The sequence below is a fragment of the Lacerta agilis genome, chromosome 2, assembly GCF_009819535.1.
Source record: "Lacerta agilis isolate rLacAgi1 chromosome 2, rLacAgi1.pri, whole genome shotgun sequence".
Taxonomy (NCBI): domain Eukaryota; kingdom Metazoa; phylum Chordata; class Lepidosauria; order Squamata; family Lacertidae; genus Lacerta; species Lacerta agilis.
This window is the reverse complement of record NC_046313.1, coordinates 83,429,698-83,452,661: the sequence shown is the minus strand read 5'-3', so window position 1 is coordinate 83,452,661 and position 22,964 is coordinate 83,429,698. Positions and strand designations below refer to the sequence as shown.

The following is a 22,964-nucleotide window of genomic DNA, read 5'->3' as shown; positions in this document are numbered from 1 at the left end:
AATCCTGCCTGCTGGAGCAACAGAGAGCAAATCTGCTCCATCTGCTAAGTGACAGCCCATCAGATATGTGAAGGCAGCTTGACCTTGTTTCCAGAGTAAACATTCGTAGTTCTTTCAACTGTTCCTCTTAGAACTTCCAAAGCCTCTCACCAACCTGGCCACCCTCCTCTGGACACATTTGATTGTCCACACTGTTCTTTACATGTGGTGCCAAGAGCTGGACACATTACTCCAGATGTGGTCTAACCATCACTGGCATAAAAACCACATCTGCGCGGAAGCATCAAAAAACACCTCCTCCAAACCATCCACCTATTTAACTAGGTGTGAGCCAAATATTTTTCCAACACTTGTCAACATTGAAAAGCATCCCTCTTTTTCGTGATTTTTCAGGATGCCCAAACTGTTTTTTAACCTGTTCATTTGCCTTGGTCTCTCTTGTTGCTCTCAATTGTTGTCTCACCATCCTAACCTTATCTGGTTATGTAATGTTGCAATGTTATTCTGTTGACTACATGTTCCTTGATTAGCTGAGATCACCCACATCCTTAATTTAATCAGAGCTGAGGCCTCTGATTAATCCAATCTGAGAAGTATTTCAGACCAAAGTATTATAAACTACCGAAAGCATCCAGCCGGCCAATGTGAGAACAGGATGCTTGACCAGATGGGTCACTGTTCTGATCCAGCAGGCTGCTATTTTGTTCTTATGTTCAATTTTGTCTCTTCATTCCTATGCTTACATGCATATATATGCACTGCACATTTGGCACATTGTACACACCAGTTAATTTGTCATTGTGACAGTAACATAAATATCAAAACAGTACATAAATTGTTTCTGTGAAGCCAGATTGTGAAAGAGCAACCTTATTCATCTGTGGTAGCATGTTTACGAAAACTGTTGTTGGAGCCTTGGAAATGAAGTACCAGTAAATATTTTGTACAAGATGGAACTGGGATGGAACAGTTAAATAATTTTAGACGCTGGATGTTAATTTGTCTTACTTTAAATGGTCTTGTGGAGGGACCCACTCTTTAAATGATCATATGGGGCCCTGGACTTCTGCCCCAAAGTTTGACCTTGAATACATCACTGAGCCTGAGCTAGGCCTCATCTGCTCCACACATTTAAAGCAGTATCATACCACTTTAAACACCCATGGCTTCCACCAAAGGATTATTGGATGTGTAGTTTGTTACAAGTGCTGAGAGTTGTAAAGAGAGATTCTCCCTCAATGGAGGTCTTCAAGCAGAGGCTGGGCAGCCATCTTTTGGGAATGTTCTAGCTCTGGAGTTATTCTGCCATAGCAGGTTGAACTGGATGGCAGGAGTGGCTGGTCCCTATTGGGCAGAAGGCTGGGAGGCCAACAGTAGGTGGAGCCAAAGGCAGACAGAGCCAACAAATTCTAGTTTTGTTCTCATCTGCCTCCCTGCCAAATACTACAGGGGTAAAACTGAGATGATGAAGGAGTAGTAGTAACAACAACAACAACAACAACAACAACAACAACAACAACAATAATAACAATAATAACTTATTTATACCCTGCCCATCTGGCTGGGTTTTCCCAGCCACTCTGGGCGGCTCCCAATAGAATATTAAAAACACGATAAAACATAAAATATTTAAAACTTCCCTTAACAGGGCTGCTTTCAGATGTTTTCTAAGTTAGGAGGTAGTTGTTTATTTCCTTGACATCTAGGGCGTTCCACAGGGCGGGCACCACTACTAAGAAGGCCCTCTGCCTGGTTCCCTGTAGCCTCACTTCTCAGAGTGAGGTAACCGCCAGAAGGCCCTCATGCTGGACCTCAGTGTCCGGGCTGAACAATGGGGGTGGAGACGCTCCTTCAGGTATACTAGGTCAAGGCCGTTTAGGGCTTTAAAGGTCAGCACCAACACTTTTGAATTGTGCTTGGAAACGTACTGGGAGCCAATGTAGGTCTTTCAAGACCGGTGTTATATGGTCTTGGTGGCCACTCCCAGTCACCAGTCTTGCTGCCGCATTCTGGATTAGTTGTTGTTTCCGGGTTACCTTCAAAGGTAGCCCCATGTAGAGCGCATTGCAGTAGTCCAGCTGCTCTGGACACAGAGGAAGTTGATAAGCAGTGCCACCACTGCTACTCGCCTGCAAGGCCCTCTCCAACTAATAATGCATCATTGTTAACTGAGGATGCATCAAGTTAGTGCTGTACTTACATAATTAGCTATGGGTCTCAAGTTTGCCCCCCCCCCCGCCGCATTTCTCAAGGCACTTCTCATTTGCTTTTTGAAGCTCAGTTGAAAACTGATAGCATAAGTCATAACAAGTCTAAAACCATCTTGGCGAGGCCACTATTTTTAACAAAGCCAACACACTCCTCTCTCTCATCTAAGCCTGCTCTCATAATAACTCACGAAAGCAAGGTGAAGCAACGCACAACCACTGTGGTCCAGCGATTCCTCTGATGGAAAAATAAAGCTTTCCTTGCCGCAGATCACGTAGCAGGGAGCGCCACTTGTGAAGATGCGAAGACACACAATTTTGCCAAGCGAGCTGAAATTTAAGCCTGGCTGGTTTCAAAATGACACCCTGAAACGATGCACAGCTCTGGGACACAGCAGCTGCAGGGTTCAGTTACTGCCACTTGCAAAATCTTGCAACTCTTTTGTAGCTGTGGAGTTGAAGCCTTAGCCTTACAGGACCACGTGAAGCACCGTTTCTGGCATTAAGAAGCTTCTTGCCTAACCACCTTATTTCCTGAACTGAGCTTCTGTGAAACAGGCAGTTGTTCCAGCTGTGACCTGGAGGTAAGGGTTCTAAATCCTGAATAATAATAATAATAATAATAATAATAATAATAATAATAATTTATTGTTTATATCCCACCCATCTGGCTGGGTCTCCCCGGCCACTCTGGGCAGCTTCCAACAAATATTAAACTTCCCTAAACAGGGCTGAAAACTTTAAAGAACATAAAGAGTTCCAATCAATTTAACATGAGAATGGCTGACAGAATGTTCCTCCTTCTTAGCTGTTGTGATTAGTAATTTTAATGCCAAACAGGCAATAATAAAAGGGGATAAGTATATGTACTTCCTTCTAATCAAGGGATATACAAATGAGTTAGTACGGGATAGATCAATCATTTCCCTTTCTTGTGCAAACGATGCATGTGTTTACTGGTTCTAAATACAATTTCCCATTCACTCAGACTACTGCAAAAGGTTTTCCTTGTGTACAAATGCAATTCGGGGTTTTGAAATAGCTATTACATAGATCCTATTTAAACCATATTCTAGGGCCAAATAGATCAAAAAGATCCTTTGAGAATACTTCCTAGGTTGCACAATTGTAATTTATGAAATATTATCTCATCTTTTTAACATGCTTCCAATATATGCCATACTAGGATTTCAATAACAACCAACATTACTATTAAATACGATACTCTCACCGGAAGGGGAAAATTGCACAAAGCAAAGCTCTTAGGGTGAAATTATAATATTCCTGGTGTGGTTGGTCTACCTTACTGAGGAGTTAGACACAGAATTGCATCTCCTTCCAATACAGCATAATTATATTTTCCTGTCAGTTCCTTGGCCACCTACAGCAACCTGTTTCTCTGATTCTTGCTATCCCGGGCAGGCAGCAAAAGTTTGTTAAAGTTCCTTTTATAATCTGCTATACATGACTGGTGGACTGTATTTAGTCAGATGGGTCACAGGCTCACAATCAGCACTCAGTATCCTTGGGCAGCTGCCAGAGCCTCAAAATCCCACAAGGGCCTCACAAAATTGGTGCTGCTATTGAGCATTTTATGCCGGGTGGCAGACAGCTAGGCTATGAGCCGCCATTTTAAATTTCCCAGGGCACTGTGGGAAATAAAAAATGGTGGCTTGTAGCCACTCATGGCTGCTGGGCTCCAAGACAGAATGGGACAGTTAGGGCTATTTCCCAAATGCCCCTTTGAACTTGGGAATTGGCCCTGCTTTTGTGTGTGTGTGTGTGTGTGTGTGTGTGTGTGTGTGTGTGTTTTAAATCCTATGGGGGAAAAAGTTGATTCTATGGTGCTGGGGTGACAATGTTTGCCGACACACTATGGAAGGGAAGACCTACAATTGATTAAAAGAGGCACAGAGAAAGCAGCACACACACTGCTGTAGAAAATAAATGGGCCACCAGGCATTACCCAGTATTTATAATGGCTCATTAAAAACAAAAGTTACAGGACAGCACACATTATTAATGAAGTGGGAATTAAGTGTGTGGTCAAATACTTTTTTTTTTTTTAATCCACCTATCCTTTCAGACTTTCCTCTTGGTACATTTCCTTTCCTTTCCTTTTTTAAAAAGAAGCCTTTAAACTTTGTGCTAGCACATATGGAACACAATGTTAATGATGCAGAAGAGACCATTTTTTCACTGTTTCAGACTTTTACATCCATTACTCTCCTGTTTATTAAGCCCATGAGGTTCACAGTACAGAATTTATTTGCAAATCCCACTCCCCTACAACTTTAAGCCAAAGGCATTAGGAGATAAACGGACAAAATAATAATAATAATAATAAAGGAAAGGTTATTGTTTCAAAAATCTGTATATCATTTCAGCAAAGACAAACCACAAGCCAATGCTGTTGTCAGGATTAAATTTTTATTTATTTATTTAATTTTCCTTTGCAGAACATACATTTGCAATGTGAGCAATAAATCTTGTACAGTATCTGGCAGATCGTTCTGTGTGGGCTACCATCCAGTATTTCAAAATCTCAATGTATTATACACGTAGCTCCCAACTGTGTGCTATTCAATTTAGCAGAAACACACAAATACCATGGGATTGCCTGGAAGTACCTGTAAACATCTGAGGTAAATCATTTGGGGAAATTTCTATGCAAATCTAATTAATTTTTCAGATAAACGACTAAGGTGGTGTACAGGGGGGGGGGAGGCAGCTGCAATAAAGCGCAATATATCATAAAACAATGCAAAATAATTATAAAAAATGACTATCTCTTCTTGAAAATGCCTGTTGGCATTAAAATATATCCAAGAGAGACCTGGAAGTTAGCAGTAAGGATGCCTGAATCTCTGCTGGACAAGCGTTCCACAGCATGGTCTGCTAGGATATGGGAAGCCAGTGCAGATGTTTAGCAAAGATGTCACATGCTGTTGCTAATCTACCCCTATTGGCACTTTAGCAGCTGCATTCTGCACTAGCTAGGGCCCAAGGGCAGCCCCACACAGAGCGCATTCCAGTGATCCAGTCTTAAGCTAGCAATGCATGGACTAGAGTGGTCAGGCTGTCAAGATACAGCTGTAGCGGTGGCACCAGATGAAGCTGGTAAAAGATGCTCATTTCAATAGCTCTGAGGTGGGTGCAAGCATCTTTGCTCATATTAAGAAGGCCATTGCAGGGCACAAATAACCTATTTTCTCAGCATCAACGCTGAAACATGTAACCCCCCCCCCCCACTACATGTTGCAACAGGTGGTGTTGTGGTCTAAACCACTGAGCCTCTTGGGCTTGCCGATCAGAAGGTTGGCAGTTCGAATCCCCGTGACGGGGTGAGCTCCCGTTGCTCTGTTCCAGCTCCTGCCAACCTAGCAGTTTGAAAGCACACCAGTGCAAGTAGATAAATAGGTACCGCTGCAGCGGGAAGATAAACGGCGTTTCCATGCGCTCTGGCTTCTGTCATGGTGTTTTGTTGCGCCAGAAGCAGTTTAGTCATGCTGGCCACGTGCCCCGGAAAGCTCCCTGTGGGCAAATGCTGGCAAAGTAGAGTTGAGCGCCACAACCCCATAGTCGCCTTTGACTGGACTTAACCATCCAGGGGTCCTTTGCCTTTACCTTTTTTAACATGCGCAGTGACTGGCAGCGCCCACCATTTCTACTTGTCGTTCTCCAGCTGGACACTGGCGTTCCCTGAGCCTCTCTGCACTGCCAACAGCATTAGGCGAGGCAGTAGCGTCCCCTTGAGCATGTGCAGAGTGCTCCAAGCAACTAAGGGGGGGGCGAAATAAGCCTCCCCAGACAACCCTGGAAACCGACTCCCCCTCTCTCTTTAAAAACACTCCAGCATATAAAACCCTCTGCGCTGCAAGCAGAGGTGCGCTGGCAACCACGGGGCAAGAGTCCTGAGGCGGCATGTGCTTAAGGGGCGGCATTCTCCGCCCGTGTCCGCGCGTCCCTCCGAGCGGGCCCGCCCCTCGCCTTCGCTGCGCGGGCTTTCCGCTTCCCCCTTCCGCGGGCCGCTTCCTTTTCCGCCGCGGAGCCGCCTGGCCAAAGCTCCGCTGCCTGCCAGCGGAGCGAGCGATGCCCGGGGCCGCGCGCTAGGAAGCCCTTAGACCACTCCAGGTGAGGGTGGAGCGGCGCGCCCTGCTTCGCATGCGCTCCCGATGCGCGCGATGCCCCTGTCGGGTCCCAGGGGGCGATAGACTCCGGCGGGGGAAGGACAAAGGCGGCCGCCGGTAAGTTGCTGGCGAGGGGCGTGATTCTCCGCGCCTTATATGGAGGGGCGGCGGAGGGAGCGTTGCTTTATATACCTTTGCTTTCTCGCATCTTTTCAACACACACACCCTTAATTAAAAAATAAAATAAAATTGTAGTGACTGAGTGAGTTGGAATCCGTCTGTCTCGGGGAAACAATTGTTTACCCGATCGTAGGATTTGGAATGGTGTTCCCCCGTCCCCAGTGTACTATAATCTAGCGTTTTCTGTGTGATCCAAGCGACTTGCTCCAGAAGAGGACAGTCCTGCTGCATTAACATGATAGGTGTGGATCTGTGACGCTCTTAAGCCTAGGCTAGGGCAGAGTTCAGCATTCACCTCTGGCTCACCTGGGGTCCACCACTGTCAGTTGAAGGTGCACGAATGGCATTAATGTTACTTGGTTTTGGTCATGAAAGCAACCCCGTTGTTGTATCCAGCAGCAGAAATAGCACCAGAGCGCTTTATTTATTAGCTTTGTCAGAGGTTCTCTAAGGTAAGGTACATCCTGTACTTAAGAACGCTTACGTTCCACAGAAATTTGTTTGCTTTGAAAATTAATTCCACACCTAGCTTTAGAAAATAAACTCGATTTGGCTAACGGATCACAACATCAGTTCCCCGTTAAGATCAAAATGTTAACATCAGAAATTTAAACAAGAATACAGATTCCAAAACAGCCCCAGGGAAATTAAAACATTGGTTATAATAAACCTACTGAAGGAGAAACCATCACCCTTTTCAAACAATCGTGCTTAATGGATCCCCCCCATTTTTCACTTCTGGCATTAATACCAGGAGAGTGTGGAGACCAGGAGCTGCCATAGCCAACAACTGGGTTTTCTCTAATGCTCTGGGCAGGAGGAAGTGAAAAAAGGTGGCTATACAGAAGAAGAGAGGAAAAACAGCAGGAACTGTGACTGTGACTGCACCAGAGTAACCAGCTACTGGGAAAAATGTTATCAAAGCTGTCTCCTTCAACCATAAACAAATGCCCTTAGAGAAATAGGGGGGCTATCCTAATGGAGATAAGGCACATGGAGCAACATGTTTTTGCATCTACTTTGCTGGGCCAGCTCCATGGATCGGGCCCTTTTCTAGGAACTGGACCAGCTTTGGATCCAGTGGTCCCGTCACTGCTCTCCACCCCTGAAATGCCCCATTTGGGGGGCTTAAACTAGCTGCAGATGGTGAGACCACCACTGCTAGTAGCAGGTGCTGTGCTTTCAGCAGGTGCCCCCACAGCAGCAGAGCCCATTGGAGGGTCATCTCTGCCAAATCCTTACCCACACCAGCACCATGGATTGCGGATTAGGATAGCTCTGTAAGTGAATTTCATCTGGTTGACACCCAAGGGGCAGCACGTGGATTGATTCCCACAGACGTGCTTGTTTCTCTGGTGTTAGCCAGTTATGGAACTGGTTCAGAGATCAGCTTACAAACCAGGGTTCCTGGATATCTGTGGGCTATGCATTTTATTTAATTAGTACACTTATATGCTTCCTTTGGGGGGGGGAAGCTCTGTGCAGCTTCTAGGTCTCCCATTCAGGCAGTGTCTCCCATTCAGGCTGAGAGAGCTACAGCATAACAACATTGTGTACCCTGAGTCCATTCTCTAAAGGCCACCTGCTGTGCACAAAGTTGGGTGAATCTGGTGAAATGTGTTGCCTTCCTTTGGATACACGGAGAAATGAAAAGTGCCAATTTACTTTTCTTCTCAAAGGCAAGGTGGAATGGCTCCCTCTTACTGCCTTTGTCTCTTTCTTTCTTTCTTTCTTTCTTTCTTTCTTTCTTTCTCTCTCTCTCTCTTTCTTTTTCTCTCTGGTCTGGTCTCCATCTCTCCCTTCCCGAAAGGACTCCTGAACTGGAAGAGCCAACATGAAAGGTGAAGAAACTCGGCAGCGGAGAAAGGAAGGCAGAACTCGCAATGGAGAGCGGTCCAGGCACAAAGCAAAGGGCAAGGTTAAGCACAAAGAGAGCAAACTTGGCAGCCAGGGGACAGAGGATGGCTCTTTGCTGCTGCCTCAGAAGCAGCCTGCTGAAGCAAAAGTGGCTATGGCAAAGCTTCAGGAGGAGTCTGCCATCAGGATTGGCCTACAGGTGCTCCTGCCGTACATGATGGCGGGCATGGGCATGGTCCTTGCAGGGATGGTCTTGGATTACGTTCAGGTAGGAAGAACAGAAAGTTCTGTGCATTTGCTTCTTTGTGTCCTGTGACTAGAGGACAGGCTCTGTGATGTTTCTCTGCTAGCTGTCGACAGCCCAGGGCAGTTAAAACCCAAGATCTCATATTGTTTTGGGTAGCTAATTCACACCCACCTTTTGTCCATAGTTGCAGAATCCCTTTGCCTGTATTTCCTTCAAGACTAAGGCTGAATTTCTGCAAACACTTTATATGGGAGGTTATGTAAGCCCTGCAAGTCTGTTGAGGTTAGTAAATATGCCTGGAGTAGGGGTGTACTGGTATTTTTCTAGGGTGTCTAAGTTCCTTAGTTGATTCAAGAATTAGAACACTGTGTCACTGTGTCCCTTCCTGGCCTAGGAATGTTTAGAGATGGCTTCTGTATACTGTATAGCACCTACAGATTCTGCTATTCTCTATTCCTATCGCTGCTAGTTGTTAATGTTACGTATTTATTGCTTTAATCTTGCTTTGTGCAATAGCTGTAGATAATGTCTGAAATAAATAGTCTTAAACACAAACTCTTATTTATTTATTTCATTATTTCAAAATTTTATACACTGCTTGATTGTAAACAACAACAACAAAGCGTTTTGCAAAAAGATGAAACAAGAAAATCAAGAACAGAATTGCAGTCCTAAACTCAGAGGTTTGTCCTACTGATGTCAATTAGATGTGTCGACATTGGATTACAGTCTTAAACAAACAAGGTTTTAAAAGTACTAAATCAAGTGTGAATTGTTGTTGGTTTTTTTTACTAGAGACAGGTGACTCAACCCTCTGCTTTATTTTTATTAACTTTTTCTGTATATTCTGTAAGTTAAAACTAGAATTTGAATAAGTACTTCCTAATGGGTGCTTTTTTAAGGACTGCGATCCTTTTCTCCCACTGCCTGATTTATTTAACTAGCAAGGCACCAGGTCATGCTGCCCCTTATCTATCAGATAGGAGGATGACACTGAAACAACAAGGGGGGGGGGCGGCGGCACAGAGAACCTTTCCTGCATTTCCTGACCACTTTAACAGAGCTGAAGTTAATATTTCTCCTGGATATTTAGCAAATCAGTTAGGTCCCATAAGGTTAGAGGTCCCACCTATTTCAAATTGACACCGTGTTCCATAACTCATTTTATTGTACAGTACTAGGTAATGAAAGACATACTGTACACGCTATTAAGAATCACACACTCGGTACACTTTGACCATAAAACTAAGAAACGACAGCTGATGAAGAATTAACTAAACAGGGCCTTGTCCTGGAGTTAAAAATCATTGCAACTGGAATTTGTTTCATACTTTAAGCAACAAAAATAGAGGAAAAATTTGTTTATTTTTGTCCTGGCCTGAGTCCTTGCAACCTTTCTGTTTGATTACCTGAATTCCCCAAGGACTTCCAATTTTTCATTCATGGCTCTAAACCAGGCATAGGCAAACTCGGGCCTCCAGATGTTTTGGGACTACAATTCCCATCATCCCTGACCACTGGTCCTGTTAGCTAGGGATCATGGAAGTTGCAGTCCCAAAACATCTGGAGGGCCGAATTTGCCTATGCCTGCTCTAAACCCAGGACACACATCTTTCCACTGAGGTAATGCCTGAAAAAGGTTCTCTACGTCTGTTCTGTCATATAGCCATTGCGTCTAGCAAAGTCCTCTTGATTTAGCTGTGGGGAAGTTTTATGCAAGTTCAGTCAACTTTGCCCATCTCTCTTTTTAATTCCTAATTGACGATAACTGTGAAGTGCTTTGGAAGTATAGAATCATAGAGTTGGATCTTCTAGTCCAGCCCCCTGCAAGGCAGGAATCTCAACTGAAGCATCCATGGCAGATGGCCATCCAACCTCTGCTTAAACACCTCCAAGGAAGGAGAGTCCACAATTTCCCGAGGGAGACTGTTTCACAATGTGCAATAGAAGTGCAATAGAAATCCTACATGTTGGATTTTTACCTTCGTTTATGCTCTTAAATATGTTGTTGAAGTCACTTGGATGCCTTTCTGCATAACGAGCAACTAACAAGGTCAATAGATAATTATTAATATAAAAAATGAGTATCGGAGACCATGAACTATATCTGTTTGTCCAGTTAGCTAGCTATCTTTGTCTAGTTATGTTTGTCTAGTTAGTTAGCTAGCTAGCTAGCTTTGTTTGAAAGCACTTAATCCTTGACTGGCTGACTTGGATTGTTATTTTGGTTTTGATGGCATTTCTTATTCATTTGTGTTGTGTGTAGGTGTCTTGTTTACCTCCTGTTCTCAAGTGGGCACAGATACATAAGCTGATTTATTTCTGTGCTGGCAGATGCAGGCCTCTTGGCTGGAGACACCTTAACTGTGTAATAAAGGAAGGAAGAAATTGTACAGTCTCAGGTCTCCCGAGTTAACTGGCGCTTTCTGAATATTGATTTGTTGCCCGTAGGCTTTTTTATGGTGCTTACTTAATAATGGACGGAGATGCAGAGCAATAAACTCATTCACCCAAGACTGTTGAACCTTACTGAAGGCCATGCTTGCTACCGCATCCCAGTAGGAACTGGAACTGCTCCCTGCGCCATGGAATCGCTGTGTGTGAGAGGGAAAGCAGCAGAGAGAGCAGGTGGTGGGAAATGGCAGAGATCGAACGCCATTTTGGAGCCCCATCACCTCTGTGGGAAATGGGCTACAAGGAGGCCCTGCTCTTTTAACTCTCAGCACAGGTTGTAAGATTCAGCATGAAGGATGGGGGAAATTGGTTGATAAAGTAAACGAGTGGCAGCGAGGTTTGGGAGCTGGAGTCACCACCCTGCCATTTTGGAGATGTTTCTGTAACATGGCCTGCCTTTAATATATTTTTATGTATGCTTCATTGATTATGCAAAAGCATTTGACTGTGTCGACCACAGCAAACTATGGCAAGTTCTTAAAGAAATGGGAGTGCCGGATCACCTCATTTGCCTCCTGAGAAATCTCTATGTGGGACAAGAAGCTACAGTTAGAACTGGATATGGAACAACTGAATGGTTCAAAATTGGGAAAGGAGTACGACAAGGCTGTATATTGTCCCCCTGCTTATTTAACTTATATGCAGAATTCATCATGCGAAAGGCTGGACTGGATGAATCCCCAACCGGAATTAAGATTGCCGGAAAAAATATCAACAACCTCAGATATGCTGATGATACTACCTTGATGGCAGAAAGTGAGGAAGAATTAAAGAACCTTTTAATGAGGGTGAAAGAGGAGAGCGCAAAATATGGTCTGAAGCTCAACATCAAAAAAACTAAGATCATGGCCACTGGTCCCATCACCTCCTGGCAAATAGAAGGGGAAGAAATGGAGGCAGTGAGAGATTTCACTTTTTTGGGTTCCATGATCACTGCAGATGGTGACAGCAGTCACGAAATTAGAAGACGCCTGCTTCTTGGGAGAAAAGCAATGACAAACCTAGACAGCATCTTAAAAAGCAAAGACATCACCTTGCCGACAAAGGTCCGTATAGTTAAGGCTATGGTTTTCCCAGTAGTAATGTACGGAAGTGAGAGCTGGACCATAAAGAAGGCTGATCGCCGTAGAATTGATGCTTTTGAATTATGGTGCTGGAGGAGACTCTTGAGAGTCCCATGGACTGCAAGAAGATCAAACCTATCCATTCTCAAAGAAATCAGCCCTGAGTACTCACTAGAAGGACAGATCCTGAAGTTGAGGCTCCAGTACTTTGGCCACCTCATGAGAAGAGAAGAATCCCTAGAAAAGACCCTGATGCTGGGAAAGATGGAGGGCACAAGGAGAAGGGGACGACAGAGGATGAGATGGTTGGACAGTGTTCTTGAAGCTACTAACATGAGTTTGGCCAGACTGCGGGAGGCAGTGAAGGATAGGCGTGCCTGGCGTGCTCTGGTCCATGGGGTCACGAAGAGTCGGACACGACTGAACGACTGAACAACAACAACAACAAAAATGTATGTGTATTTTGCACATACAGCAAGGCAAGTGGCATCCTGGCTGCCGAATTGCCCCTCCCCCTCACAAAAGGCTTGCCTGGTGTCCTTTTTATGGTGCCAAAAAGCTATTTTTCCCCACCCTTTTTTAAAAGTTGTTTTAAATAAGCCTCTCACACCATTTCATAGAATTGTAGAGTTGGGATTTGAGAGAAATAATCTGTGTGTGTTTTAATCTAATTGTTTTATTCTGTTTCCACTAGACAGATTTTTAAAAAAATGTTTTCTAAGTACAGTCATACCTCGGAAGTTGAACGGAATCCATTCTGGAAGTCCGTTCGACTTCTAAAAAGTTTGGAAACCAAAGCGCACCTTCTGATTGGCTGCAGAAAGTTCGACTTCCAAAAAAAGTTCGCAAACCAAAAAGCCACTTCCGGGTTTGCGGCGTTTGGGAGTCAAAACTTTTGAGAACTAAGCTGTTCGTAAACCAAGTTATGACTGTATTGCGCATTGTACTGTTAATACTTTGATTTGTTTTGACTTTGGGGCCTCCAAACTGGGTCGAGAGTGTTTGCTGGTGGGCAGCCATACTTAATCAGGGAATCTCGTTCTGACCCTGTCTTTTGGCCAGAGAGACCTAAGGATGGTGTGCACCCCCTGCCTCTCAGAAGGAAAACATTATGTCAAGGGGGAGACCAGCATGACCCCCCCCCCCCAGCAGTCAGCTGGAGGAGAAGCAGCTCTGGGGAGCTTGCTTTCCACCCCCTCCCTTCCAGAGAGAACACTCGGCTCAAACTGCCAGTTGTTTTCAGACTCGTCAGCCAGAAGATTAAGGGGATCTGGGTGTGGGTAGGTGTGATGGGGAATCCACAGTACCCCTCCATGTTGCCATTTCTGGAAGGGAACAAGGGACCTGAATATTGTTTTATCTGAAAGTAATGCTGTTTCATAGGAACAGGAAGCCTGGAGACGTTTTATTTCCTCTTCCTGTGCAGCAAGGTAATGTCTGAGGACCATTCAGCGGACTAGGTTTAAGCCAGGCATGTGTCTAACTGAATAGATGCCTCTTCCCCGTGGAGAGGAAAGCATCTAAAAAGATTAGTGTCAAGGCAGATATTATCACGGAAACCTTTTTTTAAAAACAACAACAACAACAAACCACACCATCCAGCTTGTGTCAGAAAGGCTTCCATATTTGGTCCTCATGATCAACCCACTTTTTAGTAATCAGAGTGAAATCTATGGGGATGCTTGCAGAGATAAAGTGGGCGTTAGCGTTGTGTAACACCATTTGAAGGAAAGGCCGCTTTGCGAGGATCTGTGGTACCGAAAGGTGGCACAGAAACCGTTTAAATTAGTAAATAACAGAACAGAACAAAAATCAGGTAAGTTTGTTACCTGAAGCTTCTGGTCCTCCAAATGCCTATATGTCCTACATGTAACTCTGCGTCAATGCAAAACTTCCATTTAAAGAAAACATGACCCTCCACGTCTTTAAAAAAATTAAAATTAAATATTCAGATTTCTATCCATTTTTTATATCCTTTTTGATCCAAAACTAGACTCAAGGTGGACAAAAACTACACCACAAACTATTTGCCATCCAATTAATGACAGCCCCCTCCTGGTCTCAGTCCTAATCAAGAATGTGTACTGAGATTTTTCTTCTTAAAGAATTGATCAAAGGGGATGACAACATATCTCAGACAGAAACTTCCCACATCTAAATTCCCACACAGTTGACAAAATTTGAACCACCTGGGCCAGAACTTTCCCACCTGGATTCCACGAAGGGGTTGGGCTGATAGAGTCCCACTGATCATTTTTACACTAGGTAAAGGTAAAGGGACCCCTGACCGTTAGGTCCAGTTGCGGACGACTCTGGGGTTGCGGCGCTCAACTTGCTTTACTGGCCAAGGGAGCCAACGTACAGCTTCCGGGTCATGTGGCCAGCATGACTAAGCAGCTTCTGGCGAATCAGAGCAGCGCACGGAAAGGCCGTTTACCTTCCCGCTGGAGCAGTACCTATTTATCTACTTGCACTGTGTGCTTTCGAACTGCTAGGTTGGCAGGAGCAGGGACTGAGCAACAGGAGCTCACTGTCACGGGGATTCGAACCGCCGACCTTCTAGGCTCTGTGGTTTAACCTGCCAAATGCCCTTTCTCTCAAGCCACCATGGACTGTGTCACTCCCCCCCCCTCTTTTGTCTTCTTTTTTTAAAGCTATGCATAACAGTGCCTGCAGACTTTTAGGACAGGAAGTAAAAACCAACCAACCAACCACATAAAACCAACCCCGTGGAAACTTTTCCATTGACTAACAAGACTACAGAACTACCTTAAATAAAACTTGTGCACAGACTCTTATCACAGGCCTTTGCATAGTAGCTGAAGGCTGAAGTGATGACAGCAGATAAGGGTGTTAGCCTTTGAAGCTCATTGGTTTTTGCTGTGGAATTTTTTCCCCCTTCTTCTGAAAGTCAGTCTTTTAGATACAAGCAACCACATATTTCCTGAACTTTTACACCCTTAGCAAAGCTTGGGGAAACAGAGAGAAGAAAAGGGAGCAGAGGGACACGAGCGCTTTTCCACTCGTACATCTCCTAAGCTCTTCCTCTTGACCTCTTCAGTGGGACCAGCCTCCTATCCCTGATGACCTTTCTTCACCTTGAGGAAACAAGAGGGAAAACAAGAGAAAACTGAAGAGTTCATTACGCTCCACCTCCTTGACTCGGGACGGCAAGCAAGTATAGTTCAGTGTCAACACATGATGAGCTGGAAGCAGTTGTGACCGTTTCAGCAGCGCAGGATTACATTTCCAACCACCGTATTTCTAACTCAAGGAGAAAGGACACAAGTGACTGAAATATTCAAGAGGGGTTTGTGCACAGTCTGTTACTCCTCACGCTGGTGGAACTCGGTGCCATAGCTTAAGCTGGTCTTTCTGCTTTGCATCCAGTCACCGAAGAAGTGGTTTTGTATGTATTTATCCGTAAATATCTTAAGAATCAAATTCCTTCCTCTGGGTTCTGTTTCCTTTCTGGAGTATAATGTAAAGAAGGAGCTGCCTTGAAGCGTTAATGAAAGCTGCATTTATCTAAGACAAATGGAATTTAGAAAGTAGCCTTTTGTGGAAGAGAGAAGACTGCAAACAGGAGACAAGTGGTGGCAGAACCCTGACTTAAAAAGTGCCTTAGGCTCTGGAATGTACAACTGAAAGGGAGGACCACCTCCATATCCTGGATTTCCTCCAGCCCACCTGCTTCTTGAGTATGCGTTAATGGCGCTCAGTCATGGTGGTCACACAGTTGAAATTGGAGCTGTGCTTCCATGGGAAGAAACTCAGAGGTTTCACCTGCAGTTACATCAGATCAGTCAGTGGATTCCTTCCAGAATCATCGTTCACCATGGCATCACAAATTTTTGTGCCATTCATCTTTTCAGGTTTCGGCCTGTTATGTGCTGGATTGTTGATCAATACTGTTCAAGTATGTATGTGCTTTCAAGTACGTTAGTAACAACATTGGTAAATGTTGCCTGGGTGACTTTGAGCATCACTTTTTAAATTGTGGGTACCTAGGAGCTGTGAACAGTGTTGTGTGCTTCCTTGTCTGTGGGGAAAGTGCCTTCCATGGGCATGCTAGTGTCACAAAGAGGTATTTCAGAGGAAAGCTCTCATTCATTTTCAAGGCACATGAGACTGTATCTAACTGTCCAGCAGCACAGCTACTAGGATGAGTTGTATAATACTAACAAGAGAGGGGCCAACAGGGAATCCTGGGGAGGATAAAAATGTTTGGAAGATCAGTGGTACCTTGGGTTAAGAACTTAATTCGTTCCAGAGGTCCGTTCTTAACCTGAAACTGTTCTTAACCTGAGGTACCACTTTAGCTACTGGGGCCTCCTCCTGCCGCTGCGCCGCCACCGTGTGATTTCTGTTCTTATCCTGAAGCAAAGTTCTTAACCCGAGGTACTATTTCTGGGTTAGCAGAGTCTGTAACCTGAAGCGTCTGTAACCCGAGGTACCACTGTAGTGGAATTTGGCTGGGGGTGCCACCCTTGACCCTTATTTCATTCGTACTGTGAGTTGCTCAGACAGGCCAATTCCATCTCTCTTTTCCTCTCTCTTTCAACTGACACTTGTTTGAACTCAACATTCCATGATACCTGTCCTCGTTGGTCAGTTTTTGTGGGAGGACGTGGTGTCCTTTTTCTGTTTGTAGTTTCCAAATTAATGTTTTTCTTCAATATCTGGGAAGTCTGCTGAGTATGTAACAACTCTTGCCTTGTCTGTGGGTGGTTCATTTCACTGTCCCATTGAATCCCATGGCAGTCCCTCATGTGTGTGACTTTGCTTGCACCAGGAGAGAATCATTTGCAGCTTAACTCAGTGCACAAGTCTTTGGGGATAAGCCCCACATGCTGTTGATAGAATCATGCTGTTGATCTTTGCAACATGTGTCACTATTATATTATATTATATCATATCATATCATATCATATCATATCAGCCCAAATTCATTCATTCATCCTCTCCCTCCCCCCTCCTTTCCTCTCCCTGTCATTTTTGATCCTGGTAGAAATGTCACCAGTGCTCTTGCTGCCTCCCCTGAGCATCAGCTGATATACCGGGGGGGGGGGGAGGAAAAGGAAACAGCCAGCTCATGCATGACATATAAGGAATGGAAATCAAACATGCACCATTAGATCTCTGGCAGCACTGAGCTTGCCACTTTCCCCGCCATGTTTTTCTTTGTCACTCTTGGGGACAAATTGCACACAATGCTTAATGAGTAGCATGATTGATTACAGGTGGAGTGAGGGAAATTCCTACCATAAATGCAGTTTATGGTATGGACAGACTTATTTCTTCATTCTCCAGCCACAAGTGGTACAGACGTTCTGCCCTCCCCATTTGGCTTCTGGGAGGGAGGGCATTCCCACCAGTGCCAATTGGACCCCACCACCACCACCTATCTCTGCAGTTAGTGTTCTGATTGTGATTGGGAGGAGAAGGGGTCATGATGCCGATAATTTAATTAACGAAACTCCAGGACGTAGCTGTATGCTACACATTAGGCGTCATTTTGAACACTTAGAATCAGATGCCACAAAGACGATATTGCACTGTTGAGCTCCATGTTAATTGATAGCCGTGTCATGTAGGATTTCCAGCCACGTGGACCACATAATGTAAGAGCTCAGCTGACTGTACTGGATACAGACGATAAGGACAGATCCCAACCTCGTCATAACTGAGCAGAAAGTAATAAAAACATTAACTGACACTACTCACTCTGTGTACACTGTCCACTTTGCAAAAAGAGCAGTCTCTGTGCGTCACCGCTTTATGAGGTATACAGTGTCATGAGGAAAGCAAAATTAAGAGGTGCAGACAAGGGAGGAATGAGTAACTCTTGGCTCCAGTTTGAGATGAATGCAGAGGTCACCGAGCCAGCCTATGCCGTTGATGGTGCTATTGTAATTTCAGAATACTTGCATTCATTTTTGTGGGGTTTTTTTTTATTTGTGCTGAAGGTTAGATTTGATGCATTAAAAACAAAAACAAAAAACCCTTAAGGCTGTGAGTCACACATAATGACTTGATTTCTCTGTTACTGCCTGTAATTGAACTACAGGTGTTGTCTTTTTAACGTGCACAGAAGATAGGAATAGGAATAATTTATTATTGGCCAAGTACATTTTCCAACATACTTTGAATTTGTTTCAGCTACATTGCAATGTAAACATACAGACACTGTTCCTCTCACAATACAAAGAAGCAAAGAAACCCCACCCATAATTTACCTCCCCTTCAGCTATACAACTACGAATTTAACAATTTAATGGCACAAGGGAAAAAAACTATTCTTGTGCCTGGCCGATTTTGTATATGAAGTCCTGTAGCGACGTCCAGATGGAAGTAAATCAAGCAGATGATGACCGGGATGTAAAGGATCTGCTACAATTCTCTCTGCTCTCTTCTTAACTCGGGTAGCATAAATTGTCTCTATTGAAGGCAAGCTAACACCAATTACCCTTTCTGCAATTCTTACAGCTCGTTGGAGCCTATTCTTGTCTCTCTTGGAGGCTGTACCGTACCAAGCTGTTATAGAATTACAGAGAACAGTTTCAATGATGCCTCTGTAGAATTGGATCAACACTTCCTGGGACAATTTAAATTTCCTAAGTTGATGCAGGAAATACAGCCTCTGGTGGTTAGGATATCACGCCTCCATGTTTAGGCTGCTTTTGTTGTCACCAAAGTGTTTGCTGTTGGGTCTACACACCCCTTTCCAATCAAGTCTGGAAGATTAGCTAGCTAATTTCCAGAGTTACTTTTCTCATCTAATCCATCTTTTTGAAGGCATACATATATCATGCTCCAGGATGCTAAAGCTACTAATCACTACTAATGCAACTTACACTGTGTTTTGTCCTCCTATGCATCTTTCTTTCATATTGCTTTGTTCCTCAGTGCCCCCCCACCCCAATTCTGTTCCTTTGAGCATTTCTGGTACTCATGTAAGTGCATAGCTTAATAGTTGGAACCCATACTAATCAATCCATATCTAATGATGCTCGACAAGTTTTGGACTGCCTGTCCTTGCAGAAGAATAGTGGGGAGAGTCATTCCACCATCTGCTGTCTCAAAGTCCTGAAGATTAGGTTTGTTTATTACTAGTTCAGGGGAGTGTCTTCAGCAGCAGAACAACATACAAATGCACTAGCCTTGCCACATTTTTTTTCCTGATGTGGAACTCTTAAGAAGCTACTGGCCTAGATGACTCAGGGAGGCTTTTGCTGCACTCTTGGTGAGCATCCTTCGATAGGCTGAGAAGAAGAGTTACAGGTGGGTAGCCGTGTTGGTCTGCCATAGTCAAAACAAAATCGAAAATTCTTTCTAGTAGCACCTTAGAGACCAACTGAGTTTGTTCCTGGTATGAGCTTTCGTGTGCATGCACACTTCTTCAGATACGTGTGCATGCACACTTCTTCAGATACCTGAAGAATCTGAAGAAGTGTGCATGCACACTTCTTCAGATTCTTCAGGTATCTGAAGAAGTGTGCATGCACACGAAAGCTCATACCAGGAACAAACTCAGTTGGTCTCTAAGGTGCTACTAGAAAGAATTTTCGATTTTGTTTTGACTATGGCAGACCAACACGGCTACCCACCTGTAACTCTTCTTCTCAGCCTATCGAAGGATTTTGTTTTGTTTTCGATTTTGTTCTGAGAAGAAGAGTGAGGGTTTTGTTCTGTTGGGGAGGACTGAAAGAGGAGGAAGATATATGAGCAGGGGCTGGGGAGAATTGAGGGAGAAAGGTGGGTTACAGGAAGGGAAATTTGGTGGGGAGATAAGTAGGTAGGTGGTAGTTTGAGGGGAGGAATGTAGGCAATTTGGGAGGAAATAGATAATTTTTCATGGAGAAGAAGGCAACTGAGGAAATGAAGCTGCTGTTAGCAATGAACTGGTTCTTTTTCTTCTTCGCCTCATTCCTTTTCCAAGGCCCACTGAGCCTCTGTGGTAATTTCCAGTTGATTTTGCAGACCTTCACTGGTCTTTGTCATTAGGTTTATCAGCTGGTATTAAATGCTGACGTGTGGCTCTGTTCTCACTTGAACTGTCTCCTGCCGTGGCCCACCATGTTGTCTCTCCTGTTCCCACACCATGGAATGAAGGCATATGGACATACATGTCATTATTGGAGAACCTCTGCCCATCTAGAAGTTGGACTACAACAGTCAGGGATAGTCAGGGATAGTAATATATACAATCAGACCTTTGGTTCATTGAACCCAGGGCTTTCTGCTCTGACTGACCGGCAAAGGATCCAGGAACAAAAAGTTGAGGTCATGGTTGCTCATTAGAGCAAGTGAAGGAACCTGCCACCCTTAATGACTTTGTCAAAACATCTCATCACAAAATTTTATGGGAAGGAGGAGTAAGTGATTCATTGGCATCATCCAATAGCTTCCCATGACAGAAACACAACATTATTCTGTGATGAAGAGCTCTGTATGTCTACTAAACTTGCATATCCCTATGCCAACAAGCAGGTGGTCACATAAAAGAGGTTGCCTCAGTTTTTGTTATATATTTTGTTATTTATGGTGGCTGATAATACTAGTTTGTTTCACTACTTTTTTTTTCTTTAGTGAACAGAATAATTTAGTCCTCTGGCGAGCAATTTCAAAGATTTCATTGCCTCGGGATCTCTCTTAACTAGTGTTGCATCACCATGCTGCCAAGTACAATGTGTGGAAATTGTGCATCCATGTTTGTGACTAAAGAAGACTATGGTTGGTATAGCGATGGTTTTAACATCCTCTCCTCTCCCTTTCTCTCAGCACTGGACTGTGTTCAAGACCATCACAGAAATATTTATCCTGATTCCAGCCCTTGTCGGATTGAAGGGCAACCTTGAAATGACCTTGGCATCTCGACTTTCTACTGCTGTAAGTGTCAACCTTGGTGTTGTTTTACTTTTTAATATGCAGAGATGTGTTCATGACTTTTATTTCACAAGGACAGTTTGGAGGTGTAATCAAAGAAGTCTCCTCAGCTGCCCATCCATGAAAATCGATTGCCAGTGGTGTTGCTACAGGGTATCCCAGGAGCCTGAGCTCCAGATCTTTAACGCTCCAGATCTTTAGATCTCCTCCCTGTTCCTCTCTTTTTCTATTTTTTTTAAACTTTGCTTACAGGGTACTTACAGGAAACTGGCTGATTAAATCTGATTAAAAGTAAGCGTTGATTTGATGCAGCTAACACCAACATGCTGCATGCCTCTTATACCAGAAACAGTTAAAAGAAGCCACCTTAAACTTAATCATTGCATTTGTCTATTTAGCTCAGTATTGTCTACACAAGGGGTGGGGAACTTTTTTTTTCCACCTGAGGTCCACATTTTTGTGGCCTGTCTTTTGGAGGCAGATAGTCAATGGTGGACATGGCTAAGAGAAAATTGGGCATGGCCTCCCCACACACGTGCACACAGACACAGAGCTCTTTGCTGCTGCACAACCAAGCAGGGGCATGCACAGTAGATTGTCCTGAGAAAAAGATGCTTTAAACACCCTTCCCTGTAGTCTCCCTGCCCCACCTCCTTGCTCAGCAGTGGCAAATCGGGGGCTACACCTTTGAGAAAGTGCTGCTTTGAGGTACTTCAGCAGGGTTGAGGCAGCAGCCCCTTAGTGAAGGTAGATTCCTTTGCCTGTTGGCAAAGGCAAGAGATGATGGAGGTGGAGACTCCTGAAAGAGCAACCTCCCTTTCTCCTTTCAAGGTGCTGCAGCCACTTCTTTCTCTGTTCATGATAGAATCGCTGCTTCCAGGTCACTGGTGCGACCAAGAAACAGACAGGAACAATGCTTAATTCTCGATGTAAACCAATCAGCTGAGCAGCGAGGAAAAGACAGCTGGGCTATCTAGGGCTTGGTGGGCCTTACGTGGGCTGTGGGTTGCTACATGTGAAACAGATAATCCCAAAACATTGTGTTGGACACGGAGAATGGCCATGATAAAAGAGAATACTATTGCCTAGTCAGCGGCAACCTATTGCTCCACGCACACACAAACCAACTATTAAATATACAGTGAATTAAATTTTGCCTTTTGCTGAGGAACAAACCATTAGGCGCTAATGGCAAACCATCCTACAATCTAATAATACATTCCAATCTGCCTTCCAGATAGTTTCGGTTTTAACTAAGCATACTGCTGCAGCTGTATTTCTTGCCCAGGGTTTTGGTTTGAGGGGTGGGCTGAGGAATTAACTCCTAGGAACCAGCGATCATTTTTTGTGTGAGCCCAGGCTGGAATAGGAAAATGTCAAAATCCACATGTGCCCACATTAAAATATTTGGTACCATAGGAAGCCAGATTTGATATCATTCTAGACCTGGTCATGCCTGATCCTAGGCATATTTTTATTATTGAGTGAATGAAAAAAAATGTATATATACATTTGTCAGTACATGAACAAATACTTAGTTATGTGTTAAGTTGTATTTACTTATTTAGTCATGACTGTCATACACATTCATTCTGACAGGATTTTATTATGGTGGGAGTTTTTGCTGCTGCAAGATGGAGTTACATAGATTGCCTGTAAAGATAAATTCATTGGAGGATATGGACTACATAAGTTCTTTCCCAACTTTCCAACTTTTGTAAATTCTCTCTCTCTCTCTCTCTCTCTCTCTCCCCCCCCCCCCTCTTTTTCTCTCATTCAAAACGCACATGGTTTTCAAAGTTTTTAATCCCTGGGCAGAACAGATTTTTTTTTTTTTTTAAAAAAAGCTTTTTCCTTCTTTCATTCTTTGGTCACCAGTGTACCTGCACACTAGGTGCACCCGGTCTGAGCCACCATCCTTGACAATCTGGTGCCA

General features: G+C 44.1%; 1 protein-coding gene across 5 annotated transcripts in view; it reads left to right on the top strand.

Moving 5' to 3' along the window:
• Positions 1–2,459: 2,459 nt before the first annotated feature.
• Positions 2,460–22,964, top strand: part of SLC41A3 (solute carrier family 41 member 3) — a 43,937-nt gene continuing 23,432 nt past the window's right edge. The window contains exons 1-3 of one of the 5 annotated variants that reach the window (XM_033141074.1): positions 2,460–2,791; positions 8,328–8,642; positions 20,924–21,031. In XM_033141074.1, coding sequence (XP_032996965.1) covers positions 8,352–8,642; positions 20,924–21,031 — 399 coding nt within the window. In that variant the 5' untranslated portion in view covers positions 2,460–2,791; positions 8,328–8,351. Of the gene's footprint in view, positions 2,792–6,275; positions 6,455–8,327; positions 8,643–13,516; positions 13,570–15,565; positions 16,059–20,923; positions 21,032–22,964 lie in introns of those variants that run through there. The other 4 variants (XM_033141075.1, XM_033141077.1, XM_033141076.1 and 1 more) reach the window with 4 other exon arrangements.